The following is a 13,595-nucleotide window of genomic DNA, read 5'->3' on the forward strand; positions in this document are numbered from 1 at the left end:
TGTTTTCCATTATTTTTTAATTTCACTAGCTAGAATATGGCTTGGCTTACAGTAGAAAATAAATATTTATTTCATTAATTAACTGATTGATTACTATAAAGAGACCTCCATGGTAACTAGGACAATTTATTTGTTCAACCTCCATCTCCAAGAACTTTCTAGTCAATTGATTTTGGATTTAGGCTTTCCAATATAATTTGACTTGGTAGTTTATGGAGAATATTATATAGCTATCAAATGCAAGTGTGGGGTGTTTTGAGTATATGTCAACATATAATCATGTGAAATCATGTGAAATCATGTGAAAGGCTATAAAGTAATAGGGCTATACTGATTGAAATCAGCAAAGAGCAGCCCTTTGAACTGGTTGGATATCTCTTTTCCCATTCGAACCCAAATAAGTTATTTATCTAGTTGAAACTAATTTTTCTTCTGTGCTTTTCTGCTTACATCTGTTGGGCTTGTTATTATGTTTGCTGATGTGGCTACTTGCTTTTAGACAAGAAGCAGGAAGTTTCTACCAACTTCTACCTCAGGAAGCAAAGACACTTGCCCATAGGAGTACTGCACTAAATGGACCAGTGTGAGGGCAGGGCAGCTTCTCCACAGGCTCAGGCTCCACACTACTAAGAAAAGTCTGCTGTAGGGTGGGAAGAAAGGCTTTTCTTACCCCTTCTTCTATAACAGGACTGGACCTCTTCTTTTGTGTAGACTTTCTTTAGTTTTTTCTTGCCTTGGGTATGGATAATCCATCCCTCCTGGATTTCCTTTGGGATTACCGCATGAGTGACAGTGAAATGACTTTACATGTATAAAGGTGAAAGGGTAAAAATTACTTGATACAAATAAATTTTGTTTCTTTGGAAAGAGGTCTGCGTTCATATTTTATATCTAATATTAACTAACCCTGAAGTAATAATTTCTTCAAATGGTTGATAGCATGCTGACATAAAAATTCTTGGAGAATGGTTAAAAAAGTTGTGCATGAGTTGGCTCACCTGTAAAGTAGAATTGATATATATTGTGATAAATTTGCCATTTTTTTTACATCTGTCATGTGAAAAAGAGGAAAGCTGATGGAGTTAGGAGAAAAGAGAAGGAGAAATGTTAAGAGTAGTCATAAGAGGATAGCATCTGATGAACATACTGAAAATATACTGGAAGAATTGATATTGTTCTCCATCTGTTAGCTGTGGAAACTGAATCATAATCAATACTAGCTCCACCTTTCTTCCTTTCATTTTCCTTTAAACATACTACTGATGCTTGACACAATGCCTTGCAAATTCTAGCTTCATGATAAATAATTATTGGTTAGTGGAATGATTGAATGGATGAAGAGGGAAGAGATGAATGACAAGATTCTAGACTTTCACAGTACAAATAAATACACACATTGACTTATCAAGGTTTGAAAACCATAACTTTTAAATAATTTAGGTAAAATAGATGAAAGGACTGATTTGATCTAAAAATTTGAACAGTGGAATTATTAGAAGTTGGATTACTATATCTAAAATGCAGGGGAGCACCTGGCTGGCCCAGTTGGTAAAGCATGTGATTCTTGATCTTGGGGTTGTAAGTTCGAGCCCCAGGTTGGCTGTGGAGCCTATCTAAAGAATAAATAAGAAATTTTTTAAAAAATATTTTATTTATTTATTCATGAGAGACAGAGAGAGAGAGAGAGGCAGAGACACAGGCAGAGGGAGAAGCAGGCTCCATGCAGGGAGCCTGATGTGGGACTCGATCCTGAGTTTCCAGGATCACACCCTGGGTTGAAGGCGGCGCTAAACTGCTGAGCCACCTGGGCTGCCTGATAAGAAATTTTTTAAAATGCAAGTGGCAAATAATAAAATGAAGTGAAATAACTTGAAATGAGATTTATAGGAGATACATATTCTTTAATGTAGGGATGATTCATCGGCAGGTTCAGAAGGTGATTTTTAAAAGAGTTTATCCTCATTTTCACTTGATTTAGAATTTTGCCATATAGAAATTGTTTTGAACTTTCTAGTTAAGATGAATCAGATTTCATTTCTGAATTGTCATAGACTTTAATTTTGTAAAATTATATCAGTAGGTTTTACTATTTATCATATACTGGGTTTAATGCTGCATATCTAGAAAATATTTTCCCCTACATTTGGATCTGTGTGATTAGTATCTGTTGGTTTCCATGTTTGAGTATTTGAATATGGTTTATGGCATGTGTGGGCTATGGTGCCCGATAGATTGAGTTTCAGTCCCCAATCTGCACTTCTTAGCAAATTATTCAAATTATTTTTGAACCTTAATAGGATCTTGTGTAACATGAAGATGATACCTACCAGAAGAGGTTCTTGGAGGATTTCATAAATAAGTATATGTAAAATGCTTAGCATGGTATCTGGATTATAGTAGACATTCAGTAATTGGGAATAACTGTCTCTCTCCTCCACCCTATGTTTTGTTCTGCAGCTTTTCCCACAAATAAACCAGATAATGATGCAAGACATGTAATAAAAGTGGTAAGTGTTGCTCTTAAATTTGTATTTCATGTATACTTCACTTTTTTGTTTTCCGCTTTATACCTTGTATCTTTGTAAAAACATTTTTTAACTTAGCTTTTATAATTCTACTTATTAATAAATGTAGTGTTATAGTACATTTTCACATTATTAAAATGTGGAGATTGGAGAACTGTGTTTCTCTGTGTTGGCATTTATCATCTTTGTATCCTATCTGTTACTCTCCTCTCCTGTGTTCCCTTCCTTCCTCTTTTCTCTAGATGGTAAGGTCCTTAAAGGCAAAGGTGAGGTTTTATATTGTTTATATCTCTTATGCCTAGTACAATGAAATATATATGAAATATAGTAGATACTTAGTAAAGGTATCATGTGTGAATGAACCCTGAGGGAGTTTGCAGTATATCTACCCTGATGTCCATATCGGTAGACATTGAATATCTTTCATATGTATATATAAAATTCTCAGTGCTTTTAGTAAGTTCTTTCCATTAGAAGACTACTTTCATATATAAGATTGTGTAGAGATATCATTACAGTGTATAAATTTAAACATGAGATTCTCCAAGTTTATTTAGTGCTTTTCTAAGATTTTTAATGGAAATTTGATTCCTGTTTTATAATGAATGACTCAAGCATTATTTATATACTATGAATATATACTCTTATTTTCACAGTTAAAATATGAAATCTATCTTTAAGATTTATTTTTTTCTTAATAAAAATTAATTGTTCTTTCTTTTATAGGAATATCAAGAAAATGGCCCATTATTTTCAGAACTTAAATTTTATCAAAGAGCTGCTAAAAATGACTATAGTAAGTAAATTTAGCAAAGCAAGCTACTTCCATACACACACACACACACACACACACACACACACACGTATATATATGGCTTGCTAAAGTGAATGTTAATATTTTTGTTTTTCTAGCCTTTTGGAAAATTCTTTCCTATTAGAAATTTTATTATAAAATGATACAATTAACTATTATATAAAAATAAGGTAGATGATATATAAATGTTGATATAATATACATATACTGGGTTATATATCTCAAATCAAAGTTATTTTTGCTACTTTATATATAATGTCCAGATCTTGTTGATCTAAGCTACCAGGCGTTCTCTAAGTATAAAAGGTAGTAGAATGATATCATTTCTTTCATAGGAAACATTTGGAACCAAAAGTTGTAAGGAAGAAATATTAAAATGGGTGGTAGATGTATAAACAAAAGGAGTGGACATAGAATGGATTAGTGTAAGGTGTATGGAAATGATTAAGCATTAAAATGATTTAGAACATAAGTTAAAAGTGTTAGAAACTTGAATGGTGGGAAATTAACTGGAGCTGGAAATCACAAGTAAGAAACACTAGTTAGAGGAATTGAATACAAAATGAATCTGAGCAGAGTTGAAGAACAGCAGAAGCATTTTTAAATACTGTACAATATAGGTGGACTAAGCAGAGCTTTTAGGAACTTGATATGAATAAAAAATGATAATAGTCAAGGTCTTCTACATTATATTTAAGAAAAAGAATGATGAGACTAACCTCAATAATTAACTTTGTTTTTCTTAATCAAACCTTCTAAATGTTACGACAGTAGTCTTTACTAACTGCTTAAACTATGTCAGAGTGACAAATAGAATCCATTAAACTTGATTGTTTATCGTAGAGCTGTCTTACACATTAAACGTATATGGTATAAAAGTGGAAAATAAGCTACCTGATGGTTTCAGTAGATTTGATTTTTTTTAAACTAAATTTAATCAAAGCAGTTTCTGTATAATAATTTCATAGTAAGATGATTTTTCTGCCCAATTTCTATTTTTTCAACTATCATGGCTTTAAATTTTTAAGTAATGGAAAGAAAAACACATCTCTCTACTGATTCTTTGGTAGTTAACATATGTTCTATTTTATTTTATTTTAATTTTTTGAACATATGTTGTATTTTAGAATTTAATGTATAAGGAAATGACTTTTTTTCAGGAATTAAAACACTTGTTGTATATGATACTAATGCATTTTATGACCATGACTACTTTTGTTTGGTTATAATTGCTTAAATTTAAAATTTCTATATATGTTTTTATGTTAATCACAGTGATAAATGAATTTGAAGCCACTAGGTAGATATATTTGATTCTTTAAAACATTTACTAGAAAGGTCTAATTTCTGTTTAGGTTAGCTAAGTAAGTTTAAGGATCTGTATAAAAATAAGAAATAACATTTCTAAAAATATATATATTTTTTTCCTGTTAAATTTGTCTTTGCAGTCAAAAGCTGGATAAAACTCAAAAAACTTGATTATTTAGGAATTCCTCTGTTTTATGGATCTGGTATTACTGAATTCCAGGGAAGAAGGTAAAATGAAATTATTATAATAAAATATTGTTCTATGACTATTTCTTTCTTTTTTTTTTCTATGACTATTTCTTATGTGCTCTAATACCTGTTTCTGTATAACCCAAATCATAGTACCTTACAATGACAGACTACTATCATTTTAGTTTCCATGGGTCACCAACATGGAAGTTACCCATGGAAACTATTTGTTCTCCACAGCTGATTCCAGCTGAGGACTTCTGAGGAAGTTGTCTGTTGGGTTGCAGACATCACATGATCTGACTGGGGAAGGATCTGTTTTCAAGGTCACTCATGTGGCTGTTAACAGGCCTAAGAAGATCCGCTTCTAAATACACTCATGTGATTGTTTGCATACTTCCCCTCCAGCAACCCTCAATTTGTTCTCTATAGTTAAGAGTCTCTTATGGCTTGCCTCGCTTTTTCCCCTCTTCCCCCCACATTCATCTGTTTTGTTTCTTAAATTCCATATATGAGTGAAATCAGATGGCATTTGTCTTTCTCTGACTTATTTCAAATCTTACAGTGATGTCACATATTTCCACTATAGCCTCTTTGCTAGAGGCAAGTCACTAAGTCTACTCTATACACAAGAGAGGGGATTTAATTAAGCTTTGTCTCTTGAGAAAAGGCACAACAAAGAATTTGTAGAGACATTTTTAAAAATCACCACATATGGCTAGTCATCACTTATAAATAATTGACTAATGATTTTTTAAAAAGAAAAAAATCAATTTGTTAGATACCCCATTTTGTCCTTTCAATAGCCTTTTAAGATAGGTGATGGTTTTTTTCCTAGGTGAGGAAATAAGCTCTGTGGTCAGTGCTTTGTTCAGATGGTCTTTAAATGCTATCAGTAAAAACAAAACGAACAAACAATTTTCTTTTTTTTTTTAAACAATAATTTTCAAACAAAGTAAAGGGCTGCCAATAGAGGACTGAGTGGCTGAGTGGATCATGGTATATCCATAGCATGTAATATTATGCAGCCCATTAAAGAAATTAATTAGAGCTATACCAGTTGATGTGGGGGGATGTGAGATACTAAAAGTATGATGAAGAAAAGTACATATAATAAGATCACATTTTTGTAAAACAAAGACAAAAATTCCTTTATGTGTGTGTTCATGTGTATATACATAGATGAATGTAGAATAGGGCCTGATGCAGGCATGTAAGTGAAAGGAAGAGCAGAGATGGAGGTGCCAAACAGAGAAGAAGTACATTTTTTTCATTATTGGTTTATGAGACAGAGAACATGAGTGTGGGCAGGAAGGGCAAAGGGAGAGAGAATTTGAAGCAGACTCCAGGCTGAGTATGGAGCCCAATGCCAGGTCTGATCTCACAACCCTAAGGTCATGACCAGAGCCAAAACCAAGAGTTGAACATTCAACCGACTGCACCACCCAAGTGCCCAACACATGTTTAAAAGTGTATAGAGAAAAGTCATGTTTAAAGTGTGTTTAAAGTCATATTTATAAGTGAGTAGATAAAGTAAATGATTTATAAGTTCAAAAAACAAATCTAATAAAATTTTCTGTAGGGACAAATGATTTGTTCAAGGTCTTACAGTGAGCGAATGATGGAATCAAAATGAATCAAACTCAGGACTCTTTAATTTAGAAAGACCATTCTCTTTTCATGACCCTAAGAGTGAGCATGAATGTTTCAGCACAGCATTCTCTTCCACTAGAAACTAACTGCAGAGTAAAATAGTGACTAGTATCTTTCTGTAAAAGAACGGCGAGATTATTAATGTACGTTCATTCTTTAATGGTTCCGATTGCAATATTCTTCATTGTTAGGTTGGGGGTGTTTTTCCTTGTTTCAAATTCATAAATAGGCAGTTTCAAGCATTGCTATCTTAAGATCTCTTTTTGACGTCTCCTTCTTATAGTTACAGATTTATGGTAATGGAAAGACTAGGAATAGATTTACAGAAGATCTCAGACCAGAATGGTACTTTTAAAAAGTCAACTGTCCTGCAGCTAGGTATCCGAATGGTAAGAATGAACGACTTGTTTCGCATGCCTCATTTTCAGATTATTTACTTGTTACAATATACAAATCGTTGCCCTTTGTGGAATTATCAGAGAATGAAGGATTATTGCCCTAGAAATGTCAGTTATTTAGAGTAGAGGCTATTTTGGTGAAATTGATAACAGTGGGCTCTGTAAGTGACAGAATGTGCTGTGTTTGGCACTACAAACTCAATTAGGCATTGGTTCTACAGTCTGATTTTTTTTTCCCCTCACAGCTTTGTTTTACATATCAGAACAAGCTTGCATTGCTATAAGAATAACCTCTCTTTTGTCAGTTGTATTTATAACAATGCAAACTATGGCAAAATATATTATTTTCCATACTAAATACGTGATGATATGGGGGTGCTATAAAGTTTTTATTACGAGTTTGGGATGGTGGCAGTAATTAGTATGGCAATGAATAATATATACTTTGCCAAATAAGAAGCAATGAAATCTTAATAGCACCCATGCACACATTTTGTTTATACTACATATTTGTCTTATCTTGTTTGTGTTTGGTTTGCCCAAGCTCCATTATATTTTTTCCATTTTAAATAGAATGAAACTGCTCATGCCAGGTTGGGATGTGGCAAATAGAACTCGTTAATGTTCCTGTTCATCCATTCATCCATTTATCTAGCCAGCACATGTTTATTGAGCACTGGGTGTAGGTGACATGGAAGGTTCAAGGGCTTTAAAGATGAAGCTAAGGTATTTTCTGTTATTGTCCAGAAGGAGAATGCCTTTCTATGTGCTCAGAGACATGGTGTTTTGTTCTGCGGTCTCCAAAACTTGATTTATAATCATTGCTTGGGTGAGGAATTGCTGAGTGGGCTTCATGATTATTTTACTTTGGATCTCTGATGTTATTGTTTTTCCTCTTTGCACAGTGTGACTTGGGACATTAGACTGTCCGGAGCATAGGCCTAGGCATTGTTGAATCTTGGTTTCTTTCCATCAGAGATTTAATTAAAACAATTGATATTTGAGGATTATGTTATTCAACTTTTTTCCAGGATAAGTGACCAGTATATATGATAAACAGATAAATATATGATTGTAGAAATGTTACTTTGCACTATGAAAAAAATACATGTTGTTCTATATTCAGAATGTTCGAAGTTGATCATGAGTTTGAAACAGATATTAACATAATCTTATATATTTCTTCCCATAGTTGGATGTACTGGAGTATATACATGAAAATGAATATGTTCATGGTGATATAAAAGCCGCGAATCTACTGTTAGGTTATAGAAATCCAGATCGGGTAAGTACGGTATTAAGCTTCTGCTTCCAGTAAGGACCCTCACAGTATCATACTGAGACATTAAAAAAAATCACTCTCCTAACCCGGAAGAGTTTACAAATGAGGATTAGCATGATGAATGTTGTGATTGATCTTACCTTGTTTATCTCATTTAATGCACTAAAGTAAAACGTACCTAGGATGGGGAAACTGAGACTCAGAGGGATTTAAATAATTTGTTAATGGACCTATAGTTAAGTGGCTGAAACTTGAACTTCTGAGCGACTATGAACAAAGGACTATCAAAATCCAGTGGGAGAAGGGATGGATTTGTGCAGAGAAAAAAAAATTAAAAGTCACAGTGGCTCCTGTTTCACTGTATAAACACTTAAGTTTTAGAGCAGCATTTGCACAGGAACTTTTTCTGATGATGGAAGTATTCTGTATGTTACTATCAGTATGGTAGCCATTAGCCACAGTGGCTCTCAAGCCCTTGAAACGTGGGTATGCTGAAAAAGATGTGGAGCAACAGGGACACTCATTCATTGCTGCTGAAAATGCAAAATGGTATACAGCCACTGCGGAAGACGATTTGGCGATTTCTTTAAAAACCAAACATATTCATAACATATAATCTGCAATTACGCTGCATGGTATTTACCCAAAGGAATTGAAAATTTACATCGACACAAAAACCTACACACAGATGTTTATAGCAGCTTTATTCAAAATTGCCAAAACTTGAATCAATGAAGATGTCCTTTAATAGGTGAATGGATAAATAAGCTGTATTACATCCTAGCTATGCAGTGTCACTCAATGTTAAAAAAGAAATGAGCAGTGAAGACATGAAAAGACATGGAAGAACCTTAAATGCATATTACTGAGTGAAAACCTGTATAATTCCAACTCTGCAACATTTTGAAAAAGGCAAAACTGTGGAGACACGAAAAAGATCAGTGGTTGCCAGTGGTTACACTGAGGATTTTTAGGGAAATGAAACTGTTCTGTATGATATTACAGTGGTGGAGACAGGTTATACATTGTCAAAACCCACAGAATGTTCCACACCAAAAGTGAACCCTAATGTAAACTATATAGATTTTTGGTTATAATGATGTGTCGCCGTGTAATGAATGTAGGTTCATCCATTGCAACAGATATAATACTCTGGTATGGGATGTTGATGGTGGGTACAGTGGGTATATGAGAACTCACTGTACTTCAGTTTTACCTCAGTTGCTCTAAATTTACCAAAATTGAATCTAAAATTCCTCTAAATGAGTCTTTAAAAATGTGACTGTGTGGCTGAGGAACTGAATTTTAAATTTAACCTAATTTTAGTTAATTATTAATTATTTTTAAAATTTGACTTTGCTTTTACCACCTAGCTTTATCAAGGTATGACTGACAAATGAAAATTACACTATACACAAATATTAACTCAGCATGGACTAAAGATTTAAGTGCAAGACCTAAAACCACAAAACCAGAAAAAAAAAAAAAGGAAAAAGTTTAATTTCAATTAATTTAAATTTAAGTAACTCTGTGTGGCTAGTAGCCACTCTACTGGACAACAGAGATTTCAAAAGTGAAGAAATTGAGTGTACAATTTTTTTTAAATTATAGTTGAATATTTAACTGAACTTTAGATGAGGAAAGAAATTTCTAAGTAATGGTACAGAAGAAAAAAATCTTAGAAAGTATTGAGAATTTCACATTTTAAAATGTCTACATTAAAAAATGAGGAAAAAAGAAAGATAAATGAACTGGGAAGTATATTTGTGGCAGATATTTGGGGATACATCTAGTAGACTTGAAAAAATTAGTAAGAAAAACACCAAACATTTTCTTAATAATTGAATGAACAGATAGAACATAGAAATACAACTGTCAGAATTGGATGAAAAAATGTTCACCATCACTAGAAAGAAGAGAGATGCATATAAAAACAATGAAGTATCATTTTAAAAGAACTTCTCAAATTGGAAAAGCCTGAAATAATAATCTGATGATATTGAGGCTGACGAGGGTGCAGGGACGTGTAGAATGCCAGCGGGAATGTAAATTCAGTAGGAGTAGAAGAAATTAAGTTAATGGAAGGGCAATTTGGCAGTATATTTAAAAATCCTTTAAAAGTCTGCATACTTTCTGTAAGGTTAGGTTTACTGAAGTATAATTTACAAACAGTAAAATTCACCCTTTTAACTACAGTTTGATGCGTTTTGACACACGTATGTCTCAGAACCACCATACAGTTGCGATATGGAGTGTTCCTGTCCTCTTCAAACTTTCTGTCCTCCCCCATTGCAGTCAGCCCTCATCTCTAGCCTGACCCCCACCCTGGCCCCTGGCAGTGATTTCTCCCCCAGGAGTTTTTGCATTTTTTAGGAATGTCATATAAATGGAATTATAGGACATACTCCCTTGTTCTTGGCTTCTTTCACCTAGCCTGATGTTTGTGAGCTTTACCCATGCTGTAATTCATTAGTAGTTCATTCTTCTTTAAAGATAGGTAGTTACCCATGGAAAACTACTACAGTTTATCTCTTTACCTGTTGGAGATTTATGTTATTTCCAGTTTGGGGGGCAATTATTAGTAAAGTTGCTATAAGCATTTGCGTAAAGGGTTTTGTGCAGACACATGTTTTAACTTCTGGGTAAGTAACTGGAAGTGGGCTTTCTGGGATCATAAGAAGTATACTTCCTCATGTTTAATTTAAAAGAAACAGCCAAACTGGTTTTCAGAGCGATGGTACTGTTATACATTCCCACCGGTGATGGGTAGTTCTCTACATCTTGCCACCGCTTGGTTTCGTTAGTTTTTAAAATTTTAGGATGCGTTGTCCTACCTAGTAGTCTTAATTAGTATCAGTTAGGTGATGACTAATGATCCTGAGCACCTTTCATGTAAGTACATTTGCCACTCTTTTCTTTGATGAATCAAGTGTGCCCATTTTTAAATCGGATTGCCTTATTTTAAGAGAGCTTTATGTTTTAAGGACAGGAACCTTTTGTCAGATACTTGTTTGCACATACTTTCTGCATTTGTAGCTTTTCTCTTATCAGTGTCTTTCAGAATGCAGATGTTTTTAATTATGATGAGGCCCAATTTATGATTTTTTTCTTTTATGATTTGTGCTACTTATAAGCCAGGCTCACAAAATGTTTTCACATACATTTCCTTCAAGGAGTTTTATAGAGCTCTTAGGTGTAGATACCTCCTGACCTGTTTTAAGTTTGTATTTGGTGCAAGGGAAGGGTCTTTTTTGGGAGGAGAGGGGACACATATATGTGCTGTTGCTCCAACAATACGTTGAAGTGAACATCTTTTCTCCAGCAAATTGCTTTGGCTCCATTGTCAGAATTATTGACCATCTATGAATGAGTCTATTTCTGGATTCTCTATTATAGTATCATACAGTCAATATCACACTTCCATGGTCTCGAAGTTAGGTAATAGGAGCCTTCCAACTTTGTTCTTTTTTTTTTTTCAAAATTATTTGTGCTATTCTGGCTGCTTTGCAGTTCCATATGTAATATTTTAAAATCAGTTTGTCAATTTGTGCCCAAAAGCCTGCTAGATTTTGATTGAATTGTGTTGAACTGTAGATTAATTTGAGGGAATTGAAATCTTAACCATATGAGTCTTCTGACTAACTGCCAGGCTAATTCACTGGGAAATGAGTTGATCTTTTTAATATGCATCTTTATTTCTTTTGTTTTCATTTTTAACTTAAGAATTTTTTTTTTAATTTCCAAGGTAATTTGTTTTTTGACCCTGGGGTTATTTGGAATATGTTGTTTAATTTCCAAATATTTAGGTGTTTTCAAATTCCTCTCTATTCTTAAATTAATTCTGTTGTGGTCAGAGAACTACTCTGTATGATTTCTGTACTTTTAAGTTTATTGGGAATTACTAATGCCTCAGCGTATGTGCTAACTTGCTGACTATTTCATGAGCCCTTGAGGAGAGTATGTTTTCTGTTGTCTGTCTTGGGGTGGAGTGTTGGCTAAATGTCTGTTAGGTCCAGTTGGTTAAGTATTGAAATTTCCTAAATCCCCACTGAAAAGAGTGTGGAAACCCCCAATTATAATTATGGATTTATCTTTTTTTTTTTTATCCCATCGGTTTTTGTTTCACATGTATTAGAAGTCTATTATTGGGATACATGCTTAGGATTTTTATGTCCTCTTTATAAGCTGTCCCCTTTATCATTATAAAATGTGAGCTTTTATCTCTAGTAATATTTCTTGTTCAGAAGTCAACTTCATCGGTCATTAACATAGCCACAGAGCCTTTTTTTTTTATTAGTGTGCACGTTATATATCTTCTTCATTCTTTTAATCTATTTTGTCTGTACATTTAAATTTCTTGGAGATAGTGTGTTCATTTTGAGGCTATTTTTAAGCTTTGCTAAGATGAATCTATAGTAGCCTATACTCTGTGGATAGTTAATTCCAACTTCTATGCTGTGAAGTTCTGTGATTCCTATGGAATTACATGTGAGGACTTATTCTGGTTGGTCAAGAACTCCAAAAAAAAAAAAAAAAAAAAAAGCTGAAGGCTCTTTGTAAGCCCTGGGAATGATTCTTCTCTTTACTCCTCATTGGTTCTTTGTTCCAACTTTTATGCTAGAGATAAGATCCTTGTGCAGATTTTTCTGGAGGCCCCCTTGCCTTGTAGCCTCTTCTTCTGAACTTCTCTCTGGAATTTGATGCTCTTTAGGAGCCTTTCTGAACTCAGGCACTCTCCCAGTGTGATTGCTATAAGGCAGTTAGGATTTCCCTTCCTGTGCCTGGGTTTGGAATTGTCACAGGCTGAAAGCTGGGGCATCTGTGGGACTCACCTAATCTTTTTTTCCCCCATTTTCACAAGGATTGCTCAGTCTTGTGCTGCCTATTTAATACTCAAAAGCAATTGTTATCTTTCATTTTACCCAGTTTCCCACAGGCAGTGAAAGTGTAAATCTAGTCATTGTATTCCTTTTTGCTGAAAGCAAAAAAGGCTAGTTTTAAATCATTTGTGTGTGTGTATGCTCAGGTCTTTTGCCCATTTTTTTCTTTTTCTTTTTTTTTAAATTCCTTCAGTTTTGAAAAGCTCTTTAAATATGTGTTATATAAAGCCCTTCATCTATTACAGATTTTGCAGATATTTTCTTTCAGTTTGCCTCCTGTCCTTTGATTATACTTGTGATGTATTATTGCCACAAAGAAAGTGAAACTTTATTTTTAATCAGGTCAGATTTCTCAATCTTTTATTTACTATGGATATTGAGTTATGTGTCTGTTTGTTTGTTTTTAAGATTTTATTTACTCATTCATGAGAGACAGAGAGGTGGAGAAGCAGGCTCCATGCAGGGAACCCCATGCGGGACTTGATCCTGGGACTCCAGGACAACGCCCCGGGCCAAAGGCAGGCGCTAAACCACTGAGCCACCCAG

The 13,595-nt window shown here is 34.0% G+C and overlaps 1 protein-coding gene across 1 annotated transcript in view; it reads left to right on the top strand.

The window, feature by feature from the left end:
• VRK2 (VRK serine/threonine kinase 2) overlaps nucleotides 1–13,595 on the top strand; it is a 111,359-nt gene that overhangs the window by 36,587 nt on the left and 61,177 nt on the right. The window contains exons 4-8 of the mRNA XM_055328182.1: nucleotides 2,458–2,507; nucleotides 3,252–3,321; nucleotides 4,788–4,875; nucleotides 6,773–6,878; nucleotides 8,080–8,172. Of these exons, the coding sequence (XP_055184157.1) occupies nucleotides 2,458–2,507; nucleotides 3,252–3,321; nucleotides 4,788–4,875; nucleotides 6,773–6,878; nucleotides 8,080–8,172 (407 nt within the window). The remainder of the gene's footprint in view (nucleotides 1–2,457; nucleotides 2,508–3,251; nucleotides 3,322–4,787; nucleotides 4,876–6,772; nucleotides 6,879–8,079; nucleotides 8,173–13,595) is intronic.

Source organism: Nyctereutes procyonoides, unplaced genomic scaffold, assembly GCF_905146905.1.
Source record: "Nyctereutes procyonoides isolate TBG_1078 unplaced genomic scaffold, NYPRO_anot_genome, whole genome shotgun sequence".
NCBI classification, from domain to species: Eukaryota; Metazoa; Chordata; class Mammalia; order Carnivora; family Canidae; genus Nyctereutes; species Nyctereutes procyonoides.